Source organism: Curcuma longa, unplaced genomic scaffold (assembly GCF_044706935.1).
Source record: "Curcuma longa cultivar G26 ecotype Majalengka, Jawa Barat unplaced genomic scaffold, ITB_CL_G26_1.1 contig_18199, whole genome shotgun sequence".
Taxonomy (NCBI): Eukaryota; Viridiplantae; Streptophyta; class Magnoliopsida; order Zingiberales; family Zingiberaceae; genus Curcuma; species Curcuma longa.
The window spans coordinates 21,782-48,866 of record NW_027430764.1 but is presented as its reverse complement, the minus strand read 5'-3'; the positions used below and the strand labels follow the sequence as shown (position 1 = coordinate 48,866).

The window sequence follows — 27,085 nt, the reverse complement described above, 5'->3', positions numbered from 1 at the left end:
TCATGTAAGCATATCAATCCATCTTGATCACTATAAACCTTAAAACGATCTTTTGGTTGCCTAGAATTTTTAGTAGCAATAGTCTCAGCAACATAAAACTCCTTGTTCATTCAGTAGATAATTGCCCTTTTGGTGTATAAAATATCTAGAAAAGCATACAAAGATAAAACAGTTGCTAACTTTTATTATGTTATGATCATATTTAGACCAAAATAAAGCTGTTATAAAGAGTCGGAAAAAAGAAGTTACAAAGTAGAATAGGCCAAGATAACAAAATTTTCTAATATCTTCAACATGGTAAACTTATGGACCAAGAATAAAAGAACAGCATGATGTTTAAAAACGTTCAGAACATATAGTGCCTGCATAATGAAATAACTAAAAAGTGCATATCTTGGGACTGGTGCATGTTTGTGTGGTTGAATTTAGATATCTTGATAATAAGAACAAAATGCTTAAGGCATGGCATACACGAAGCATCATAGTGGATCATGTTATTTGCTATAAAATTCTAATTAACTCAGAGGAAAAAGTATTTGCAGGACAACATAAAGAAACTGAAAACAGTCAGATGACCTAAAAAATTGTCAACTATCTCACCTTAATTTCATTTTCTGTGAGCATATCATGTAATGAATGATTTGGGAGACTGCTAAAGTGCTGAAAATGCAAAACAAATGCAATGAGTTAGGAGTCATATAGAAAATATAATTTTGCATCAATAAAACAAAAAAGAAACTTACATTTTCAAATTTAATGAACAAATCATTTGGGTAGAAGAATAATCAGCTGATGCAGGCTTACTATGAATCATTTCTAAGTTGGGCTATTGTAGTATGCTTTCCTATCGACAACTACATCAAATGCATTCCAAAATCTAAGTAATTCAAGAGTTTTATTTTCACAAAATTGCAATGCTTAACTTATTTTACAAATATAAAATGGGTACAAATTTAAAATTTAAGTGTCAAATAGTTCAAGATTTAATAGTGAATCATGAGAATAATTGTTTTATTGCCTTGTAAGTTTATTATCTCATGACTTTTGTTTTAATAATAATCTTACATTATTGAACATACCTTTATTGTTCCATGAGCCATATATATCCTTTGATTTGAATACAAATATATTATCCTTGGCTTCTACAAACATTTTAGAAGGTAAAACTAAATATCTTCACCTTGAAATGGGTTGAAGATGGTGATTGAAAAACCTACTTGAATTTTAAGAGAAGTCTAGTCGAAAGGTTAATCAATTAAATGATAAAAAAAATTGAAAATGTATTATTAAACCAAAAAAAATATTAGAGCAACATGAAACTTCACAAGTCTATATACTATGTGAATAGAGATATGCTTAGAAATCTAAATCATAAGTCAACAAATATTTAAAAATTAAGAAGAGAATGATGAGGACATGACCAATGAGCATGAAAGGTATAAGGTACTAAATTTAGTTATTACAACAACAAAGCCAAAAATTGCAACAATTAGAAACAATATAATGAATGGTTTAACATAAATACTAAGAAAACCGTAAAAGACATAATCAATGTGAGAAGCATCTTACAATAGAAAAAAAAAATTGAATGGCAAACAAGAGAACTGGACAAACTTCCTTGACCAACAGAACCTCCTGAAACTTGAGCACATACTAATTGATTTCCTATTATACAAGAGTGAAAACAATAATCATGCAAGATTTTGCAGATGTTGTATCACTAGGATACACAAATATAATCAGTTGCTTGATGATCTTCAAACACACCAAATAAAAGTGGATGACCCAATGCACAAAGGATTCCCCATGATTAGCATCTATTGAATCAAAAATGAACCTTACAAAAAGGTTATAAAAAAGAAAGAAAAAATAAGGTTATTTCACTTGCATCAACTTTTATGGATGTATATAACAAGCATTAAATATTAAAAAAATTATTCTAAACATATCTTTTTATATGCAATTTCTTATCTTGAAATTGTTTCATTTAGTCATACAAAAAAGGCAAACAACATTAGTTGTATGAAGTATGATAGCAATGGTAAAAGATTAAGAAAAATATTGTGCACACCACACAAGTAGAAAAGTATAGAATGTTGTCATAGATTTTAATATATAGATAATAAATGGAATTTAATGTTGTGCATTGATTTAGATCTATGTTTTTAGAGTAGATCTCCTATGTTTACATATGATTTGTGATACCTTTTTAAAGTTCCCAACTATCAAATACTTAAGTTTAAGAGATTAGCTCTTACTAGAGCAGGGCATACAATAATTTTAAATTTAAGGAACTAATTAGTTTTTACTATGCAGAACATAGAATAGTCAAATTCTATTTAGAGCAACAAGGAGAATAATATTTTTATGTATAGAATGGAAAAATATTCAAGAACCTTTGGTCACATTGATACCTCTCATTCATGGTATGCTAAAATATTCATTTAGAAGCAAGATTTCCAAAAGATGAGAAAGTTGTCTATTTTTAACCTCTAGCTATAACATGGATAAAAGTAATAAAAAGGATTTTCCAAGGTAGATAGATGATTAATTAAAATACAAATATCTTTCAGAGAGATATAAAAATTCATGAAAATATGATAAGCAAGAAGAATTCTTAGCTTAGAAACATAGATGGCACTGATGTTAGACTCGCAGGAAAGACCTACTGCAAGAAATACTATTGGAATTTCATATGTATTGGTTTTTACCAGCCCAGGACATATCCATTTCAGATTGCTTTTGACTCTGTCCCTGGATTCAATGATTCAAGGGTTTTTGATGGAATTGATGAAGGGAATTCATGTTGTTTTGCCCACCATATGTTATTTCAATTAGATAGAGTATTAAGTGGGTCATTCTGGCATAAACTATAACAAATTTGATCAGAGACAGATTCTTAGCTATATCTAATTCAATAGTTGTTTTAGGCTACCTTAATGGTGAATTCATGTTGTTGTACTCTATCCTTCTTTTTTATACGCTTTATCTAGGCTCTAGTAATTAAGGAAACTTTATCAAGACAAGATCAATTAAATATGTGATATGAAGTGAATTATAACTCACCCAACTCCCACAGGTGTAGCATCAAATTTGACGAGCAAGTTGCAGAGCAACTTACAGGAGAGGTAGAGGAAAGATCTTCCCTATTGGAGATACATTTGAAGAGCTACAGATAGAAGTCATGATACAAGAGAGAATATTAAACTTTGAGTACACTATAGGGATTACTAGCATAACACATTCTTCCACAGGTGTCTGCAGAAAGATATTGTTCATTCAAAGAGATGTTAAAGAGAAAGATATTCAATTCCAACGGTCAGTAATATTGAACAAATGTTATTATACAAAAGATAGTTATTATAGGTATTAAAATTTACAGATGAAGAAAGGATAGGACCAGGAGCAACAACAATCCATGGTAATTCAGACAATTCAAGTTCCACACCAAGAGTGAATTAAACTCTCACATTATCTACCAACCCTTAGGTCGAATAGAATCATGGCATGTGAGTCCAAAGAATTCCCCTTCTATTCTAGGCTTACGTACATCTTCATTTTACCTTGGGTTCAGAGTTGAGAATCAATGTGATTTTTCCTAATACTGGAGGATGTAAGAGAAAGGTCATTCTGTTGATCAAATTCAATCATTTATTTTTAGTTAGAATCATACATCTTCCTTTTTACCTTGGGTTCAGAGTTGAGCATCCTGCCAATACCACAGCAATGTGATTTTTCCTAATACTGGAGGATGTAAGAGAAAGATCATCCTGTTGATCAAATTCAATGATTTGTTTTTGAATAGAATCATAAATCTTCCTTTTACCTTGAATTTAGAGTTGAGCATCATGTCAATGCCACGACAATATGATTTTTCCTAATCCTGATTAGACAAAAATTATATAAAGAAAATAATTATCTCCTTGATTTCTTATGAAATGCTTAATAGGGTTTTCTTTTCACTAATACATGTTCCATTATCATGGTGAGAAAAATTATGTTGAGAGTTAAGGCATTCTCTGTTATCAAGAACTATGCTTGAATTGTAACCAGATAATTATAGTCAACTTCTAATCATGTGAAGCTAAATCAAATAAGTCTTAGAACCAAATTGTGGCAGAAATCTTACACCAACAGTCATGAAAAAAAATTATCAAATGGACATAGTAGCATGATGTCAAAAAGAACTATAGATCCAAATGTTAAGAGACCCAACCTCTCAATTTTTGTAAAACAAAGAAAGAAATATATCATTGCAAAAATATAGGCATGGTAATTAAGTTGCAACAACTAAAAGAGACAAAACTAAAGTAGCACAAGAGTGATTAAAAAATAATAAGTGGAAGCATAAGTTTTTTAAAAAAAACATACAAGAATGTAATGAAATTGATAAAACTGTTATTCTCAATTGTGTAGAACTACATTTTGTAGTCAATTTCAGCCCATACAAAATCATTAGGCTAGAAATATTTTACTAATTTTACCTTTGTTTTTTTTGACCAATCATTTGTTTTAGATGATTGTTAATTGTATATATCATTTCTATGCCAATAGTCATACAAAACCCTTGACAATTTTGCATAGTTTTACCAATACAAAAAAAAGTAAAATAATGAAAAAGTAAGGTTGCTACTATGTTTTCATGATCGCTAAAAAAAAATTCATGATCATGTAGTGGCCAACATCATCTAAATAGGCTTGTGTATCTTCGTGGTAACACGGACAAACCATAAATTAAAAATGGAGAACACAAACCTGAGTTCTTATAAGTGCTAAAGTATGATAGCAAAAGTCACAAAGGAAAAGAAAATTTTGGAAACTTTACTGAATAAACCAAGATTACCAAAACTTTTATCTAAGCAACATTCAAAACCTCAAACAAGAGAAATGTGTCATTACCTCATGAAAAAAATTATCACTTGAACTAGTCAAAAGGTTAGAAGTCTAAGCCAAATTTTTATATCATGTAAAAACCATCCAACCGACTAGCTTAAAACACAAAAGTCAAGAAGAAGATTTTTTTTTTTTTTGCAACTGAATATGTATTGACAGTTCATCCTTGAGCTACAATTTGAGTTCATTAATGGAAGAAATGCATCTATAAGGACAATGACCAGCAAGTAAAGCTAATCATAATCAATACAAAAAAATGTAATCAAAGATATATTTCATGATCAACAAGTTTCACATAATTTACTTCCTTTTCTCTAACAATATTACTGTTATCCACAAAGAATTTCTAGGATCTAAATACAATTGATCTCAAAATCACAAACTAAAGTAATCCTATTTCTTCCCAAACATCTATCATCATATCTCAATACAATGAGAAAAAAAATACAATATAAAAAGCAAAGATACTTTGCATGCTCAACAAATGTAATATATAGGGTAAAACTTCAAGCGAGAAAAGTTGATGTGCAGAATCAAATAAAAAAGAAATGAAACCCAATAATTCTTAAAATGAATTCACAATACTCTAATTCCTTTACTCTTAACAAAATTGAAATAAGATCATGTAGAAACAGGGAAACATATCCTACTGAGATTCTATACAATATAAGGATCGAGAGAATAAAGTAGAATCAAAATCTAATAATTATGTTAGGTAGAGTTTGAATTAGTCTTTGTTTACCAATTTCATACCTCTTCTCTAACCAATTCAATTTATTTAATAATGTAATATATATTATTTATCTTTGGTCATATTACTATCATCTTAAACCAAGGTTTAAAATATCGAGTCGTGCTGAAGTTTCGATCCGGAACCGGAACGATACAGTTTCGGTACCGTATCGTACCATGCTGGTATAGTTTCGATATATTTTATAAAATATAATAAAGCCTATTTAAATTATCCCCAACTATAGCTAGGAATTGATTATTAAAATCTAATTAAATCCTAAGTTTAAAAAAAACAAAAATCGCGGCCACGCGCGTGACCGGGGGCACGCAAAGGCATCGCCGAGCCCGGGCGGCGCCTCCGATGGCGTCGTATTAATTAAGTTGCAATAACTACAAAGAAACAAAACCAAAGTAGTAAATGAGAGATTAAAAAGGTACCAATTGGAATCATAAGAATTTAAATATATAAGAAATGTAATGAAATTGATAGAATGGGCAATTATAAGCTTTTTCAAATGTGTACAACTATTTTACATAGCCCATACATAAATGTTAGGATGAAAATATTTTACCAAGGAAGTTTATTTTAGAAATTGTTATCTATATACATTATTATTCCAATAGTTACATGAAGCAAAGTCAACCTACTTTGTTTTCATGGTGTTTGAAATTTTGTTTCCATGATCTTGTAATAGCCAGCATCATCTAAATAGGCTTGTTTGTGTATTTTTAAGGTAACACAACAACCCAGAAATAAAAAAATCTGAATAAAATAGACAAGAGGAACTAAATAGTTCTATAAGTGCAATCAGAACACGGGAAATTGGTTTCGACTCCAAATATATAGCAAAACCAATGTCGTACTTACTCATAATGACCATGAAGTGCATAAGGGAAAAGAAAATTTTAGAAATTTTACCCAATAAGCTAAGGTTACCAAACACTTTTGCAAGTGCAATATTCATAATGTCAAACAAGAAAAAGAAGTAAAAAAAAGTATGATTCGTTACCTCATGGAAAAACTATCAATTAAACTTATTAGCTAAGAGCTCAAAAGTCAAGCCTACACCACGAAAAAAATATCAACAGAATTAGCCTAAAGAACAAAAGTCAAGCTAGAGATTTTTCATTTTTAGCAATTGAGCATTGTACTATTACTCCATCCTTGGGCTACAATTTGAGTAAATTAATGGAAAGAAAAACCTCAATAAGGAAAATGACCAACAAGGTAATCAAAATCAATATGAAATCAAATATATTTTCATGATCAACATGTATAGGGAAAAAATCACAAGAAAGTCAATTACGCACAAGTATCACATAATTTATTTACTTTTCGCAAACAAAATTATTGTTATCCTCGAAGAGATGATGGAATCTGAAGATAATTTATCTCAACATCACAAACTAAAATAGTTGTATTTCTTCTCGAAGATATTTTACATGCTAAACAAATGCAACAAATAGGGAAAATTTGGAAGCAAAAAAAAAGACGACATGCAAGATTTGTAGAATCAAATGGAAAATACAATAAAACTAATCATTTTTAACACTAATTCACAGTATTATGATTCCTTTTCTCCAATAAAATTAAAATAGTATTATAAAGAATTTTGTTTGTGCAGTATGTCTTGTCTGGCCCTTCAGTTCACTGTGCTCTGGGAGAGTGACTGGAGAAAGCAGACTGCAGACAGAGACTTGCATTTGTTTGTGATGGTTACTGTGTGTTTTCCTTGCATTCGTTGGTAGGATTACTATATAGTTTATTTTAATCATATGTTTATGATTGTTGCATTTGTTTTCTATGTTTGTTGTACTTGTATGACATTACATCATGATCACATGTAACTGATACCTATATCTGTTGCGTAGTATTATTCTTTCCTTATTATTTCAGTTCAGATACCATGCTTGATCACCATGATCTTTGTTATTTGTTGATACCCATACCTGTTGATAGTGACTATTCTTCTGTTTGTCTTTTCATGCACTTCTATATTCTTGTATCCACTGAGCATCTGATGCTCACTACCTAGACCCTGGGGATTATTTTATTTTCTCCCCAGGTAGCAGATAAGTTACTTGGAGCTTAGAGTTTCGGTCGACTGCTGCTATCTCACATCAGAAGGTTGTTGGTAGTGGTATAGTTGTTTTCTTTCGGTTATGTTTCGTACTCCGAGGACATGTATTTGTGGTTTGGATTGTAGTCGTGGTTGGATTTATCATATTACAGTAGTAGTGTTGGATTTACGTTGTGGTTATTCATTTTGTTAGATTTACGATGTTTCCGTTACATAAAATTTGATTATGTTGGTTAGTATGCATGTGTTAGTTGTTGTGTGGTCGTGTAGGCCTTATAATGTATCTGTGAGTGTATCTGTGTTGTTTGTTGGACGTGTTGCCCTTGTTCCAGCCGCCTGTGGCTGTGTATGCATGTATGTATTAGGGGAATTGTCATAGTTACTAGGAAGATGCTGCCGAAATTTTTCGGACGGCCTTCCAGGGGCGTGACAAATCAGCATAATCAACATGAATTAAGAGGGGTCATCATAGATCAACGATACCAACTTGAAACTGTACTATCAATGGATAGATCAATCAAGGTCAACAGGCATGTATCAATCAACGAGTATCAAAAGGTATCAACTACATAACACACATAGATAACAGGAGTATCGATAATATCAGATCATGTCAAAGGTCAACTTACAAGTATCAAGCAACGAGTATCAAAAGGTATCAACTAGATAACACACATAGATAACAAGAGTATCAACAGGATTATATCAGATCATGTCAAACGTCAACTCACAAGTATCAAGCAATGATTATCAAAAGGTATCAACTAGATAAATATCTCAAGCAGCATGAATAACAACAAGATAGATAAAATAGCAACACAAGTCATGCACTGGAAAAACAATTTATAAGAAACTTGAGAAATTATAGTATGAATTATAGGAAAGAGAGAATTACGACACTTTTAAGTTGTTGGCCCTCATGTTTTTCTCCTAATATATACGAAAGTCACTAGTTCAAAAGAGACAAAACAATTCATTCCTTATTAAATAAAGGCTAACGTGCTCTGCTTATAGGTGGAAAAAAAAGGAGGTCTTCATTAAGATTCGATTACAAGAGAAAAAATGAACTTTCATGCAAATCATAAGAACTTTTTCCCTCTATTTTGCAAAATTACAAGTGAATTTCTATTGAAAAGGTATATATACCAAGATATATTGCACCATGTCTCAAAATAAAAATATTTTATAAAAGTAATTTTACAAAAATAAAAAAGGAAAAAGTATAAGTATAAAAAAACATGTATCTCTAAAAAGTAATTTTACAAAAATGAAAAAGGGAAAAGTATAAAAAAGCATGTATCTCTATTTGATGACTCCTATGAAGAAAACCATGTTGATGCCCAAACAAGAGAGCCAATGTAGTTTCATAATTTCAGCAACTTATCAAGTTTTCCAATTCCGAGAGCATCAGAAAAGTTGATCATAAAAAAATTAGACATTAAAAAAATAAGACTCATCAACAATGTCACAAATTGCAATGAACACAAGTCTAGAAATCAGTGTCATAAAATCCAAATCTGAAGATTTAGGCATGTCGATTTCAAAGACAACCCACACTGATGATTCATTCATTTTAATAAAAGATTGAAACAAAAAGTCTTTCAGATATATAAAAACTCAACTAGTTCAATATAGTATGTTGAGTTTATTGCTAATAAATCAAAATTTCAACTCCAAGAATGGAAGTGCAATGCAATTCAAAAAAACATCATATATATCAAGCAAATTGTTACCTACAACAAGTATAGAAATCTCAGCTTCCAAGAAAAGCAAGCTCCCAAATTACAAGAGGACATTAGTCATCAAGCTAGAAAGGATGAATGACAGAGTTTAAAGCACCCAATGTAGCAAGAAAATAGCTCCATGCATGCATCAAATAGCTAAATTAAATTGTTACCGATTGAAAATCAAGAAGCCACGATGGGGTGGATGATGCAAATCTAGCTATAAGTTGTCATGTCAAATAGATATTTTCAACTAGTATGACAAAAAGGTGACTAGTAAACTATGTCAAGTGCCCGCAAATATCGAGTTGTAATTTGGTCACATATGATATCAAGACATTTAACTTTCTAATGATGCAACAAAATCGCATGGACAAAATAAAAAAATTAACAAATAAATAAGAAAAAATGTATGGATGGATCAGTGGCACTAGAACATACAAAATCAAGACCATTGAATTAAAAGGAGTCCTTAGGTCCTTTTTTTTCTTTTAGGATATACTAAATGCATGTCAAAAGCCCTATGATTTTGTAAAGATTCACTCTTCTCAGTTCTAAGAAGAGCAAAAAAATTTCTTATGTTCTTTTCAGATATGTTGTGTCCACTCTTCTCAGTTCTAAGAAGAGCAAAAAAATTTCTAATGTCCTTTCTAGATATGTTGTGTCCACCAATAATCTGAATCAACTGAGCAAATTTTGTTAATCATGTGCTCTCTACTTTCTACAGGGAGCCAATCAAGAAGAAACAAAACATATCAGCCCTGAAACATGCAGTTCGGTTTGTAATGGAATTCTTGAGCATATTATGCAAGACATTCAGGCCATAATGTTGTAACAAATTGCTGCACTGGCAAGAAGAATTTTTTTTTATTTTATATAAATGTAAAGCTACCATAATAATGCATATATATTATAGAGGCATAAGCAAATCTTCTACAGCACATTCAGGAAAAGTATAATCATATCTTCATTCTATATCAAACATAAGCAAAGGAAACATAACTATGGAATGCCAATAGATAAACAATTTTTTTATTAAGGAAAGAAGATAGTTGATGCTTGAAGTGGTTAACTTCAAGTGAACCAAAAAAGAAATCCAAAGAGCATTGCACTCACAAACCTTTACTACAGTATTTTTTCCAAGTCAAAATTTCCATCCACAAGCATGTCAAGAGCTTTATTTGGTTGCCACTTGCAAAAATCCAAAAGCAAACTCTGCAACGTTTGATAACCCACACCGACAAGTGCTCAAAAAGAATCTGCAAGAAATAAACTCTAGTTTGATGACAATAACAATATCGAGTGGGAAAGAGAAGAAAACTTTAAAAGGAAAAATATTTTGGGTCCTTTGTTACAAAGGTTATAGTATAACAAACTTCTTATATTACTTTTCCAAATTGAGAAATCATATTGACAACATATCATTCTTCAATTGTTTTAAATGACTACTCCATGGGTCGTTCTAGGTATTATAGTTTAATCTGTTCTAGATTTAAAGGTTGACTCCTATTAAGAGGTGAAGGACTCTAATCTAACTACCTACAACCATTCATTGCAACTTATAAGAAACTTGAGAAATTATAGTATGAATTATAGGAAAGAGAGAATTATAACACTTTTTATATTAAGTTGTTGACCTTCTTGTTTTGCTCCTAATGTATGCGAAAGTCACTAGTTCAAAAGAGACAAAACAATTCATTCCTTATTAAATAAAGGCTAACATGCTCTGCTTATAAGTGGAAAAAAGGTCTTGATTAAGATTCCATTACAAGAGAAAAAAGTAAAATTTCATGCAAATCATAATTTTTTTTCTATTTTACAAAATTACAAGTGAACTTCTATTGAAAAGGTATATATACCAAATCTATCTTGCACCATATCTCAAAATAAAAATATTTTATAAAAGTAATCTTACAAAAATAAAAAGGGAAAAGTTTAAGTATAAAAAGGCATGTATCTTTAAAAAGTAATTTTTCAAAAATAAAAAAGGAAAAAGTATAAGTATAAAAAAAGCATATATCTCTATTTGATGACTCCCATGAAGAAAACCATGTTGATGCCCAAACCAGAGAGCCAATGTAGTTTCATAATTTCAACAGTTTATCAAGTTTTCCGATTCCCAGAACATCAAAAAATTTGATTTTATTCATAAAAAAAAATTAGACACTAAAAAGTAAGACTCATCGGCAATGTCACAAATTGCAGTAAACACAAATCTAGAAACCAGTGTCTCAAAATCCAGATCTAAAGATTTAGGCATGCTGATTTCAGAGACAACCCACAAGTTTTCACAAACCACACTGATGATTTATCCATTTCAACAGAAGATTGAAACAAAAAGTATTTCAGATATATAAAACTCAACTAGTTCAATATAGTATACTCAACTAGTTCAATATAGTATACTCAACTAGTTCAATATAGTATGTTGAGTTTATTGCTAATAAATCAAATTTTCAACTCCAAGAATGAAAGTCCGATGCAAATCCAAAAAAAATCATATATATCACGCAAATTGTTACCTACAACAAGTATAGAAATCTCAGCTTCCAAGAAAAGCAAGCTCCCAAATTACAAAAGGACAGTCATCAAGCCAGAAAGGAATGAATGACAGAGTTTAAAGCACCCAATGTAGCAAGAAAATAGCTCCATGCATGCATCAAATAGCTAAATTAAATTGTTACTGATGACAAATCAAGAAGCCGCGATGCAGTGGGTGATGCAAATCTAGCTATAAGTTGTCATGCCAAATAGAGACTTCCAACTAGAATGACAAAAAGGTGACTAGTAAACTATGTCAAATGTCAGCAAATATCTAGTTGTTATTTGGTCACATATGATATCAAGACATTCAACTTTCCAATGATGCATTAAAATCGCATGGACAAAATAAAAGAAATTAATAAATAAATAAGAAAAACATGTATGGAAAAGTGGCACTAGAACATACAAAATCATGGTCATTGAATTAAAAGGAGTCCTCAGGTATTTTTACTCTTAGTATATACTGAATGCATGTAAAAAGCCCTATGCTTTTGTAAAGATTCACTCTTCTCAGTTCTAAGAAGAGCAAAAAAACTTCTTATGTCCTTTCCAGATATGTTGTGTCCCCTCTTCTCAATTATAAGAAGAGCAAAAAAATTTCTAATGTCCTTTCCAAATATGTTGTGTCCACCGATAATCTGAATTAACTAAGCAATCTTGTTAATCATGTGCTCTCTACTTTCTACATGGAGTCAATCAAGAAGAAAACGAAACATATCCACCTTGAAACATGCAGTTCGATTTGTGATGGAATCCTTAAGCATATTATGTAAGACATTCAAGCCATAATGTTGCAACAAATTGCTGCACTAGCAAGAAATTTTTTTTTAAATTTTATCTAAATGTAAAGCTACCATGATAATGCATATATATTATAGAGGCATAAGCAAACCTTCTGCAGCACATTCAGGAAAAGTATAATCACATCTTCATTCTATATCAAACATAAGCAAAGGAAACATAACTACGGAATGCCAATAGATAAACACTTTTTTTATTAAGGAAAGAAGATAGTTGATGCTTAAAGTGGTTAACTTCAAGTGAACCAAAAAAGAAATCCAAAGAGCATTGCACTCACAAACCTTCACTATGGCATTTTCTTCCAAGTCAAAATTTCCATCCACAAGCATGTCAAGAGCTTTATTTGGTTGCCACTTGCAAAAATCCAAAAGCAAACTCTGCAATGTTTGAGTTACCACACCAACAAGTGCTCAAAAAGAATCATTCAAGAAATAAACTATAATTTGATGACAATAACAATATCGACTAGGAAAGAGAAGAAAACTTTAAAAGGAAAAATATTTTAGGTCCTTTGTTACTAAGGTTATATCTTCAGTACAATATTGTTCAATAAGATAACCACTTTATTATTCCTAGGGAAGTCTATTTCGACTCCCTCTTCTCATATGGCACTAATCCTATTTGGTAAATGACCATTGAATCATTGGGAATGGTAAGTTTCTTTGTAAAGGCTTGAGAAGTGGTTAATGTATCTTACTCCTTGCATTGGGAGTGAGCTAACTCTATGTGAATTATGTATATAATATAATTGGTGTAGTACTATAGCTGGAAGATAAATGTGATTTATGCCCTATAGACCTAACACTTGCTGGAGTCTGAGGGTGTTGTTGGAAGTGAGTTGGATGTGAATTGGAGGCCCTACAACAAGGTGGGTGCTACTTGCTTGGTCTCTTCCATAACATTACTTGTGCATGATTATCATTTGTATAATCAATAAAATTTAAGATTATAAGTTGCTAATCTATTTGAAAATGTGGAAGCGATACTTTAAGGGTTCAAAGAGTGGTGCAAATAAGATAAGGGGCTCAGCTATGTGAGAAATTAATCGATAATCTTCTTCTTTACCATGTATATATATATGCTTCCATCGGGATTTTATATGAGGGTATGATCTTCAAAGGGTATCTTATATGAATCTTGTATAAGGAGATTATTCTAAATTCGATGGAACTTCACAAAAGTGTGCGCAATAGGTATTTGCATATAGTGAGAATAAGAACATATAACTACAGAAACTTCACAAATCAAATAAGAAGTGAATTAGGTTGACTATTAGAATAAGGTAAGATATATGGCCCTCTCTCTCAACAAAAGGAAAAAAAATTAAAAGTTGATGGACGAGGTATTCTGTCTTATCGGAAATGTCAGTTCACTACAAAACACCAACTACAAATATGTTTGAAATGTACAATATTAGAAGAGAGGATGAAAAATAATCTAGAGCTAATGAAGAAGTAATGCCAACCACCAAGGTATTCAACACAACTTCTCAACGGCTAAACCTAAGCACAAGATTCTGACAACAAACAAAAAAAAAAAACAAGAGCAATGACAATCAGAAATTATGTAGTAAAAAATACTTATTGATATGCAACTTGTCTTCCCCATAATTATCTTCTTCTCGGTCACTTGTCTGCTAGACAGATTGAAAGAGATCCTACAAATTAAAAAAAATTAATATGAGGGACCAATATACTAAAAAGAAGAACCCTTCAAAACATTATCACCATTGTTCCACTAACAAAACAATAGATGATATTATATTTTTTTATCATTTAAATGAATAATAAAAGTAGCTGATACTAGCCAAAATGCAAAAGTAATCATCATTGAACAAGAAAAGTTTAATCTGAATTATTATATAATAAATATTCGGTACAAAACGCTAGGTGATGCGAAACCTACTAGAGTCATAGTAGCCATAGAGGAACGCACGACATTGAAAAGCAATTTGTCATGGAGGTAAAATTTTATAAAATTAAGCTGTTGGAAGTAGAACAATATATATATAATCTTTCACCATTCTACAAATCACTTTCACATCCAAATAACACAAGCAGGTATGGATATTCTAATATACTAATTACAAAATTTTAATTAAGACTTTTTTTACTTTGATAATTATGTAGGTAGTACCCCCACCACTAATAGCATGGAATCAACGACAATGAAAATTGTATCTAATATAAACAAGAAGAAAAGAGATGGTTCATCAACATTATTGAGTATAACTTATAAAAAATTAATTCTAAATGGAGCACAAATAAACATAAAGATGCATAAAGTTTCAAAATTTATTGTGAATATATCTTTTAAGTTTACAATGTAATATAAACACAATAACTTATGCAGAAAACTTATTTATCTAATATCTCAATATAATGATGAATAATTTAGACTATTACAAACTCATAGTTAGGCCTAGTAATGGATATAGACAAGCCAACAAAGCTCATCTAAAATAAGATTATATCTCTTCCTAGGAAAGAAACATCTAAAACTAAAACAAACAAATAGGAGCTTGGTATAAGAATTTCAAAAATAATATCCTTAATTGAAACCAAAATTAATCCAAGTTCTACTTGGCATATAATCTATATGACTAAATATAAGAGGCCAATTAGTTCTTACCCTGCATAGAACATAAAATAGTTTTAAATACAAGACACTACACTGTTATGTATGGAAATGAAAATTATTCAAGAACCTTTACACAATGATAGCAAAGCAATAATAAACATTTGGAAGAAAGATGAGAAGTTGTTTGCCGAAACTAATTCATTCCACAAAAGATAACTAATGACTCACTTTTAGAAATATAAAATCATGAAATATAGTAAGAAAGAAAAAACATTACCTACTGAGAAACAAAGACAATGATGACGATGATGGTGTAGCGATGACCATAATGTAAGGAATACTTCTTAAGTCTAAAAAAAAGACCTTGTAGGAGTTCAAGGATAAGTTAGGGAGCTAGTAGAAACAAGAGTTAAATAATATTCATCCATTTCACCAGGAGAAAATTTGACTGGGGAGAGGAGCTCGATCCCACGACCAAGCATAAGAATGCCCAGAATGCTTGAATATCGATTATAATCCAACCAGAGAGAGGAGCTCGATCCCACGACCATGAAGATAATAAACATAAGAATGCCTAAAATACCTATTATAATCCAAACAGGGAGAGGAGCTCAATCCCACAACCATAAAGATAATAATAAGAATGCATAGAATACCTTAGTACCGATTGTAATCTGATCGGGGAGAGAAGATCGATCCCACAATTAAGAATAAAAATGTCTGAAATAACTGAATATCTATTATAATCTGACCGAGGAGAAGAGCTCAATCTCATGGCTATGAATAATAAACATAAGAATGCCTAGAATACCTGAATGCTGATTATAATCCGAACAGAGAGAGAAGTTCGATCCCACGACCATAAAATACTAAGCATAAGAATGCCCAGAATACTTACTTAAATATTGATCATAATCTAATTGGGATGAGGAACTCGATCCCACGACTAAGAATAAGGATGTTCGAAACACCTAAATAACAATTATAATCCGACCAGAGGGAGGAGCTCAATCCCACGACCATGAAGATAATACGCATAAGAATGCTAGAATACATGAATACCAATTATAATCCAACCGGTGGGAGTGGTTCGATCCCACAGCCATGAAGATAATAATAAGAAGAATATCCAAATTTCCTAAATACAGATTGTAATCCGATTGAAGAGAAAACCTCGATCCCATGACTAAGAATAAAAATGCTTGGAATACTTGAATACTGATTGGGGAGAGGAGCTTGATCCCACTCCCATGAAGAATACCCGAAATACTTGAATACCAATTATAATTTGATCAAGGAATGGAGCTCGATCCCATGGCCAAAAATAAGAATGTTTGAAATACCTGAATACCGATTATAATCCAACTGAAGAAAGAAGCTCGATCCTATGGCCAAAAATAAAAATATCCGGAATACTTGAATATCGATTATAATCCACCGGGGGGAGAAGCTCCCACGGTCATGAAGATAATAAGCATAAAAATGCTCAAAATAGCTTAATATCGATTATAATCCAAGGGGGAGAGGAATTCAATCCTACGGTCATAAATAATTATAAGAATGTCCAGAATACCAAAATATTTGTTTCATTTAGACCAAGGAGAAGAGTTCTATCTCGTGCCACCCCGATCAGTGAGAGGAGCAATCCCTCAGTCGTGAGGACAATAAAAAGATTTATGATATGCCGCATTTGTTTGTAAAGTCTGTTGACGACAGTAGAAAGATTTATGATGTGTTGCGTAATGTCCATGGGAACATAGATGGCTTCTCAACATTGGATTCTAGCTATTGTTGTTGGTCCTCAAACAAATTCTACTTCATCTTTCAATTCTCGAACAATACTATACTGAAATGCCAACTGGAGAACTAAAGGTTTTGTATACCAAAAGTCGTTTAGTGAGATCTCAAATAGTTGAAAGTAACACATCTTTAACAACAGTGAGTCTTTTAAAATGCAAAGATCAATATAACATAATATTCAAATGATAGAGATTCTAACAATGAGAAAAATGTTTGAAACATTAAAAGTACAAATAGCTACGGTACGATAGGAGCGAAAAACTATCAAATTATATATTTATTTTTACCTCTAATCTTTCTCTTGGCTCTGTAAGTTTTGGAATGCACTTGACAACTACCTGTGCATAACAGATCTAAAGGATCTCCCACCAGCCTCCTTTCTTATATCAAAGTCCTTTTCTTTACGATCATTCTATTGCAGTAAAGATTTTTAGTATTATCATCTTCATCCCCATCCTAAAGTGTCTCATCAACTATCTAGTCACCCTCTGTTGTTTGTCCCATTTGAGAATCCAAGTTCAAGTCCTCATCATCCTCAAGGTCATCATCTTCTGAATCCTCACTAATAGTGAATGTTTCACCATCAAAATCTTCTTCCATTTCTATTCTTTATCATTGGCATTAAGTTGTTTTTCTAACTCATCCTGTCCATCATGCTTCAAGATTTACAACTGTCATAAAATATCAAGGAGCTGAAATAAACTACGCACTAAATTTACCTTCTCAGATGTACCAAGGAGCTGAGACACATCCTGAATCTGATCACTTCATCAATAACTCCTTCACCCTCTCCCATTCATGTTCCACTAGCATCTTCAGTCCCATCGCACTTTGAGTTTTCTGTTTCTTCTTGTGATGATCCAAATCCTTTAGAAAAAATCAATATAAATATATGGATGAGCACATTTGTTAGTTCAGCTACCTGTGCATAACAACCAACCAATTAGAGCAGCTATCTAACAAAAAATTTGGAGGCTAGTAATTGAACAATAGAAAAACATACTATTGAATGCACATCCAAAAATTCAGATAGGATGCCATCTCCAAAAGTTAGGATAATGTCCAAAAGGACATAAAGATGCTTACATTGTATCTGCATCTGAGAACACACTTCATCTTTCCTATCCGAAGCCGAGTTCAACACATTTTCTCTGTAAATAAGTACATATAAGAGGTTAGCATTAGCCAGTTTAAGCTAAAAAGTGAATGAAGTAACAAAGCTAATAATGTGAAAAGAATGAAAACACATTGTTGCAGAAATTGTTTCACCAACAACATCATCAATTTCTTCTAGTTGTAGGACCTTTTTATGTGACTGAAAAAGTTTATTCCATAAAGTTATTTGCCTAATAAGTCATGAACAGGAATATTGCAATTTGGGTACATTTTTTCATAAACATTCAACAAGAGTTTAATTATTCGCTCATAACTTTCAGTATAAACTATCTCTAGGTTCATGGAATTTTCTCTAGTAGCAAACTGCTTATTCTTATCAATCTGAGACATCAATACCTTCATCTTCCCATGCAAAATACACAAAGAAAGATTTGTACCACGATGTGATCGTTTGTAAAATCAACCAATTCCATCAAGACTAGTTAACAGAATAGTAATTCACGATGACAGAGGCAGACTCATCATTTCAGACAATTCAGATATCAATTCATATTTTGGAAGAAAAATGGTTGATTGACAAGATGGTTCATTGTGAATTCAACGATGGGAAACAATTTGATGCTTCTGCGATCTCTATGATCCTGCCTTCAGGAATTACATTATGCTAATGAAAATATATTTGCTCCTAAATGTTGTATAACATACCATATCAAACTAGTAATAAATCAAGGATGTTTTCAATCTTTTACAAAACAGTTTCTCAAATTTGAAATAATAATTCATAATGTTATCCTTTCATAGTTTGTAACACTCATAATTCAAGCAATCATATTTGATCAATAGACAAAAAATAAAATAAAATGTAATTTACTCACTATACAAAATAGATGGTACAAAAACTATACTGGTACAAAGAAGCAATTAAGCAAGAGTCAAAAAAATGAGAATGAGCTGAGAACACTAGATAATTATGATAAAGACATTAAGAATAAAAATGTGCAAATATACTAAATTTTGAAAACCAATTAATGTAATAAAGAGAAAAGGATATTTGAAACCATATGAGTACCTTATTAATGCTCTATTCAAAGCGACTCAGCAAGTGCCTCCAATGGACCTTGGGAAAGCCTTGTCAATACTAAAAACGAGAATAGATTCTTCAAAACATCAATTATTTTAGAATTGGATATCACAAGGTCCTCCATTTTCTTGGTAACAAGGAAGGGGTGGTCAATAGTTGCCGAAACAATACTATCATTGCAAAATAGGTACATATCCAGTGATTCTTGTAACAAATGCTGGTCTAGGTCAGATGTGTAGTTTTAAATCATCTTCATCCTTAACAACCTTGCAGGTACCCAGATGATAACTTTTGAAAGATCCAAGCAACATATTCGTCTCTTGTCATGACAAGTTGTCAAATACATTCTACAAAAACCTGATCAAATTAACATTCCATTATTTCAAGTCACAACAAAGGGAAAGAAAATAATCACCTTTTGCTTCCACATTAACATAAGGAGAGCAGATTGGTTCATAGCTATAGTGAGATCTTCACTTTGTTCTATAAGAATCCAAAGTTAGATTAGGTAATAGGCATATATAGTGCGAAATCAAGCATCTAACATCTTACCTCCTCCATTCATCCACTGCAATTTCAATTGCAGTTTCTTCAGTTGCTTATATACACTATAGATATCTCTCTGTTCTTGCTGGATGAAACCTAGATGACAAAAAAAAGAGTTTGTTTGATCAACCTGTAAAAGGGGACAGTGAAAAAAGTAAAACATTACATTAGAAAAATCACTAGAAGTTTGGAATTGGTCCTTTGACTTACCTGCTCCTTACTGAAAACCTTGCTAAAATTAAGACAAACTTCTTGAAGCTGATTCATAACAGCTAAGTTTTTAAAGTAAAGTTGATTTGCAAACTTCCACTTCGAACCAAATATGTCATCTCCTTTATTGTCCTGAGAAGTGATGTTTGTAGACTTCCACTTAAAACCAAAAATATCATCTCCCCGATTGTCAAACTGAATTTGGTTACTGGTGCTGATATTTCTAGAAGATTCATGCAAGTCCCCAAGCAAGAGTAAATGCAGCAATTGTAAGGAAGGATGAGAGTACATACTAATCCCAATCTGAATGTATGCAAAAAGATCAATAAGCAAGCACACTTATTTGATTAAACAAGAAAAGTAAAGATCGCAAAGAGGTTATTTCAAGGAATAGTATGTGCATATATTTTCACCAAATATAAGTTCAGCTAACTTGTCAAAAGTATGGAAAGACAAGGCAATATAGGTTACCTCATTAGATATGTGTCTATGCCTTGATAATCCACTCTTTTCAAGAACCTTTAACAAATTGCCAAACATCCATCTCTTTGTGAGGTTCTTAGTTCCATGTCTCCAAATATGAGCAAATTGAGCTGCGTTTCTACTTATATTTTCAATTGAAAACCAGCTTTCCTCCCATGACTTCTCTATTTCACTGAATGAAGTTGTAGAAGTCAACGTGTTTGACATCTGACAATCCTGCAATAATGCAAGGGAAATTTTAATGTTCAAACAGGCAAGAAAACAACTAATGTTATATGATTCAGCATACCTTGAGCATATAAGATATCATTTTTTTGTTAACCAGCTAGTAAACCAAAAGAATCTAAAGCAAAAGGATTATGTGAATATAGACATTTCAGATATTTTTCACAAGTGAAAAAGGATTATTTTAGAAATCTTTTTGTATTGTTGATTTTTATAACAAACAAGGGCCACTGCAAGACATCTACATTTGTTCCATCATAAGTCCAACTTTCAAGCCAAGTAGAAATTTTCTCCCTCTTTGATATTGCTTCTTGGTGAACAATGAGCATCAAAGATTGTTGTAAAACTTCCTAAAGAATAAAAAGAGCATTGCATTTAATATTCAAGACACATTGACATGGGAAATAAAAAAAATCTAAATAAATTTGATTATACAAAGAACCAAATGGTCTGTGGTGATATGTGGTGATATGAACAGATGAGCAAGTACATTGACAATTGGACTCATGTAAGCTATTGCTTTAAACCAATTCAATAAAACTGATAATGTCATGTAGGCTACATTTAGGCTTTGTATTCATAAAGAGTTCCAAGAAATAAAATGCATAGAATCCTAAGACAACAATGCTGAAAAGCCAAAGCAATAACTTGATTATTTTTATATTTCATAAACTGGACTTGATGACGAGATACTATATATGGTAAAAATGAGAGAAAAGCAATCAAGATAGTATAAACATGATCAATGGACATCTTTTTAAATTGCACAAGCTTAGAGAATTAGGATGAACAGTTTGAGCATAGGTAAAGTAATAGAATTTTTTTAACACAATTAAAAGAGGAATACATGGCATTATATTACTAAAAACATCACCTTGCATAGATGCAACAATATTTATATAAAAGACAATGTTTTCCAAGGGATTCTAGGAAAATTAAGAGTTTCATTCCGACCCTAGGGATCAATCCTCAACCGGCTCAAAGCTGATGTGCTAACTTAGTGTATATAAGCACAAAAAAGGAAAAAGATAACGATGAAGGGGAGCAACTATTGAACACTAGCAACATCAATTTAGAAGAGAAATCTAACTAGAGAAGTTTCCCAATGTTGTCGCTGTCGAAATTTCTATCAAAAGCTCCTGTAAGATGAGGACTCAAATGTCAGACAAAATGAAAAATAAAAATCTCTATCAATACTGAAAATGAACAACTAGGAGGGAAATGAAAGTTATGGGTAGCATGCTTGTCCATCACAAATAAGACTACTAGAAGTGAGGCACTGTACATCCATATGCATGCTTATGTATATAGTGATAAAAATGTTGGGTTAAACAGTATGGCTGGGACTTCAAAGTAAACTCTAGAGATTGTGGAAAGGCATGCTCACTTAATTTAACCATAATCCTATAAACTCTGTCATTTGCACATATCAAGTACCTTTGTGCTTATTAGACATATATAAAGAGGGAGAAAAATATCTCTTTCAAGTGAAACATGACTGTAAATTTTATACAGTGCAAATGAGCAAATATGTCCATTAAAGAACATAAAATGAAATGAGTTATAAGTCCAATATTGAGAAATGAAACTAAATGTTAAACCACTAAAAGCTAACAAATAATCATAAACCAAAATAATTGACAAACAATAAAATTAGTGCCAAAGAACGTGAATATAAAAATCATTAATCATTTTACTCAAAGTTTTATGAAGTTGATAGCAAAAATATAGTGAAGCCGATGTCATTAAATAGACAATCAAAAAGAAACATTTACAAGGTTGAAAGTTTTATCCGACGACTCTAGATCTTTTTAAAAGACTTCAAAACATAGATACAAGTTACTGATTATTATTATAAATTAGAATTAACTATCTGATGCTGATTAGGAAATAAGATTCATATTTTCAATTCAAATTTCTATTTTTATGATTAGTCGGGTTATTTGGTAAGTTGACTATTTTAGTTTGTTATCTTTTTAATGGTGATTAGTATTTTTAGATTGAATTATAAAATAAATGTTGCCCCAATCTACATCATTATCCTAGTTAGTCCCATCTTATCAACAACAAACTCTAGATCTTTTTAAAAGACTTCAAAACATAGATACAACTTGTTGATTATTATTATAAATTAGAATTAACTATCTGATGTGATGCAGATCGAGAAATAAGATTCCAATTTTCAATTCAAATTTCTATTTTTATAATTAGTCAGGTTATTTGGTAAGTTGACTATTTTAGTTTGTTATATTTCGATTTTGGTAGTTAATTTAATGGTGATTAGTATTTTCAGATTGAATTATAAAATAAATGTTGCCCCAATCTACATCATTATCCTAGTTAGTCCCATCTTATCAACGACAAATTTACAAACTTGTTCCGGTTATCATCCATCTTTAGATCCTTTACATGACAGTCTCGAACTGTTTGACAGACATCATAAAACCCTTTTAATATATAATATATTCACTAGCACAACCTCTTATAAGATTGACTAATAAATCTACTAATTAATCATTAGAATTAACTAACTGATCATTAGAAGTAAACAAAGGATTAACAGATAATTATAACTCTCCTTAGGACGGATTAACTGCAAAGAATTGTGTGATTCTGTTAATCAATTGAAAGATTTGAAACTGGAGAGATGTAAACTAGGGAAATCAAACCATGTAGAGACAAAAGTATTGTAGCCAACGTTAAAGGAATAAAAATAACTAGAAATTGTGAGTCGTGGAAAGGCAATAATGTGGTTATACAGAATTACAAAATTGGTTTGAGGAAGTTGTGGAGAGGCAACAATGTGGCTATACAGAATTACAAAATTGGTTTGAGGAAGTTGTGGAGAGAGCCTCACGACAAGGATCCATCAATGAAGATTTACTCTATACATCATATGTTTACATGGAAATCCTCAACAATTGTGCAAATATTATACTGATAATCGAGACAGTGTTGATTGATCAAATTTTATTTATTCCAACATGACTCTAATTCACAATCACAATTGCCATAATTGTATCCATATTAAATCAATATGCTTCTTTCATTGAGCAGCATAGTTGATGAAACATCACATAGTAAAAAATTATGGCTAACAGAAAAGAATCGGGAATAAGCATTTAGAACAACACCATGATTGAGCAGGCCTTGGAAAGAAAAAAGAAGATCAAGCTGTTTCTTAAATTCTCCAACATTCGAACTTTTGACAAATTCCTCAATATTGCATATAATATTTTTGCTTGGTACTAAGTTATGCATTACTTTTGGTAAACAATTTATCACCTCAATATCATAAGATGTTCCACAATGAAGAACAACATATAAAGGAAACCAAAGTTGCACTCAACCAAGCAAATTATTTAGTAAGTTGAATGTTTCTGAACAAGATGAAATTCTTTAAATTGAAACTAGTGATACATATTAATAATGTGCGGATAATATAACCTTTACAACATTAATATCAAATTGCTCCTCAAAATCATCAAGTCTTCTCATCTAGTTCAAGTGTTTGCTCCTCAATATCATCAACTAGTGATCAAAGAATAAATTGGATCGAGCAGATCTAGAAGTGAAAACTGTTTATCATACAGCAGTATTTTGTAAGAGAGTAATACTCTGAACAAGACAGTATATTACCTTTGAACGAAAACAGACCAACAATTTGAGCTCTCAACCGGGGAGAAGAGCTCGATCCCACGATCATGAATAATAATAAGAATCAATCCAGACCAAAAGAATATGCTAAATTAAGTGCGAAGGACTAATTGAGCATTTCTCACAAGTAGTGAAGTGAACTTAAACTGAAGAGGAACTGAGGAACTTAGCTCGTTATATTGTTGAAACTCAAATCTCTATATAAGCAAATAGTTGACTAGAATGATACTATGATATTATTTCGATATCATTCCAATGCATAGTGTCGATGAGATTGAATGTTGAAAAAGGAAGGAGGTAAAGTGTAGAAAGAAGACATTATTTATGCCAAGTGGTATTAAATCTCAATAATTTGGAACGATATGTTTTGAGCATTTCGCCCGATATAGTATAAGATTTCAAACCATGAACATAACTTCCTATTCTTGATCTTAATAAATCGGTTACCAAAGCTTACTATTCTTGATCTTGATAAAGCTAAGTGGCTCTCATAATTTTTATGATCTCAACGCACATACACACATACACAAACAACTAGACAATCACAATTCAAGTGTCAGTGTTCCATAGAATAGTGTTTGCATTTGTTTGTGCTTGTGTGTGGTTGGGTGGGTGTCTAAAGAAGGTCTTGAATTTTTTGAATCTATAATTGCACTTCAATTGAGTTTTCACTAAATAATTTGATTAGCAATGTTATTAGCTTCTATATAATACATTAAGAAATACATAGTTAACACAAGACACCAATTCACTTCCAATCAGCCACACATTGCTACTGTTCATGTGCATTGATTTGTGTTAGTGGTAGTCCATGGATGGCCAATTGGGTGGGGCTCTGAAGAAGATTCTGAACATTTTTGAACTATAATGGCAGACTCCATCCAAGACTTCTTATACAATAACTTGATTGTCAATGTTACTAACAGAAATAACAAGTTTACATAAGACAACAAAAATAAAGACAAATAAAAGCTCTTACCTAAGTTCCAATTATGAAATCTTGGCATGCCCGAGCATCAATGAAGGGAGTAATGAAGTGTTCATCACCTTTCCATTGGAGTTGGATTAGTGTCACCAACTAGCTGTAGGAATTATCGTGTCTATGTTACCGTCATGACTATCAATTGTAGCACCTCGATTAGATAAGAATAATGCAAATACTTTTCTACAAACTTCTAATGGGGAGAGGAACAAGTGTGCAGGGGGGGTGCGATAGATATAGATCCTGAAACAACAATAATCAATAATGAATTCATTAGAACAACACAAGTAAAGAGAATGCTATCATAATATGGAATTATCTGCCTGCTAAATTAACTGTTAGGGAATGTCATCATGGATAATACCTCAATTACCCCTCACCTCCTATCAGTAGTGCGTTGAAGAACATGATCCTATGCCTATAGCAGTCTTGTCTTCTAGTTAGATGAGGGCTTGCAAATTGATTAATATCCAAGTTTCCTGTTGCTACTTCTCCTAAAACCTTCAAACAACCTCAAAAAAAAAGTCTGCAAGCCATAGGATCCTAGACAACAAAATTTTGATCAGGCGTATTGTATGTCAATCATATCTATTGACTGTGTTGCAATTTGATAGTTATGAAGCCTAAGACATTGGAGATGCAGGACATAAGTTCTCATCATACTCTTCTTCACCAACTATAGAAGAAGCATCGATGGAAGTTTCACAATCCAACTCATAAACCAGCATGTTGAATGAAGAAACACCATTGTCATGAGTAAACAATTTACTTGGAGAATAAAAGAAACCTAGGAGCAAAAATTAGACTTTTCTTATCAACTACCTTAGATGCAAAAGAAAGGATGCACTAGATTTTCTTTGTGTTCACCTTGCCGAAAACAAAAGCTAACAAGTTTTTCATTAGGGAGAAGGCATAGAATAAAGTTTTGAAGAGATGTTTTAAAATTTATATCATGATTTGTGGCAAACAACTCCTAATTATATTGTGCATGGCTTCTATCGAGAAAAAAAGCAAAGTACTTATGTGAACAAGAAGATCCTGCCACCGACTTGTCATTGATCAAGTTAAGGCTCCACTTTGCTTCCGTCATGCATTTCATCACCTCCTTCAGAAGGTAGAAAATTTTCAACTTCTACCCATCTAAATAGAAGAGAAAGTTGGAGAGAAAATTAGAGAGATGAATAAGTTAATCTAGTCTACTTGGAGAGAAAGTGAAGGGAAGTGTTTCAAAAGCAATACTTTTCTTCTGGATCTCATCATCGCAATTCTAGAGGGAAATGTTGAGGGGTAGAGAATCATACCAATCTTACAGAATCTAAGCAATAGCTTCTAAAAGAATAAACAACAAAATTGTATCGCTATCCAGTATTCTTTACTAAATTATAGCCTAGTCAACAGAATTAATCATACTCAGAGAACTCATGCTTAGGAGTAAATTAAAGAAAAGGCATATAAGATAATCACCAAAGTGAAACAGCCTTATCCATTTCATAGAAACAACAAACTTTGGCTCATTCACTTCCCCAAGTCTTAAAAGTATATTCTAGCATTTTCCATAATGCATCTACTTTTGCAACCATGGAGTAGGTTTTCATGCGAATGGATTGCCAATTCACTGCATAGTCAAACA

At 31.8% G+C, this 27,085-nt stretch overlaps 1 protein-coding gene across 6 annotated transcripts; it reads right to left on the bottom strand.

Annotated features, from left to right (window-relative positions):
• Positions 1 to 5,990: 5,990 nt before the first annotated feature.
• On the bottom strand, positions 5,991 to 25,667 carry LOC141816792 (midasin-like). 6 transcript variants are annotated; one of them, XM_074704521.1, is made up of 11 exons: positions 25,453 to 25,667; positions 20,580 to 20,807; positions 20,109 to 20,411; positions 19,905 to 19,994; positions 19,768 to 19,835; positions 19,341 to 19,699; positions 18,242 to 18,306; positions 17,443 to 18,022; positions 13,057 to 14,432; positions 10,551 to 10,689; positions 5,991 to 6,015 (listed from the first exon to the last, which is right to left on the bottom strand). In XM_074704521.1, the coding sequence occupies exons 2-4, from the start codon at positions 20,796 to 20,798 to the stop codon at positions 19,944 to 19,946; spliced, it is 573 nt and encodes a 190-aa protein (XP_074560622.1). In that variant the 5' UTR covers positions 20,799 to 20,807; positions 25,453 to 25,667; the 3' UTR covers positions 5,991 to 6,015; positions 10,551 to 10,689; positions 13,057 to 14,432; positions 17,443 to 18,022; positions 18,242 to 18,306; positions 19,341 to 19,699; positions 19,768 to 19,835; positions 19,905 to 19,943. The 6 variants fall into 6 exon arrangements, with proteins under 6 accessions (XP_074560622.1, XP_074560623.1, XP_074560626.1 ...); XM_074704522.1 differs by lacking the exon at positions 5,991 to 6,015 and having other exon boundaries at positions 10,446 to 10,689; positions 13,057 to 13,152; positions 14,356 to 14,432; XM_074704525.1 differs by lacking the exon at positions 5,991 to 6,015 and having other exon boundaries at positions 10,446 to 10,689; positions 17,443 to 17,811; positions 17,875 to 18,022.
• Between the last annotated feature and the right edge of the window lie 1,418 nt (positions 25,668 to 27,085).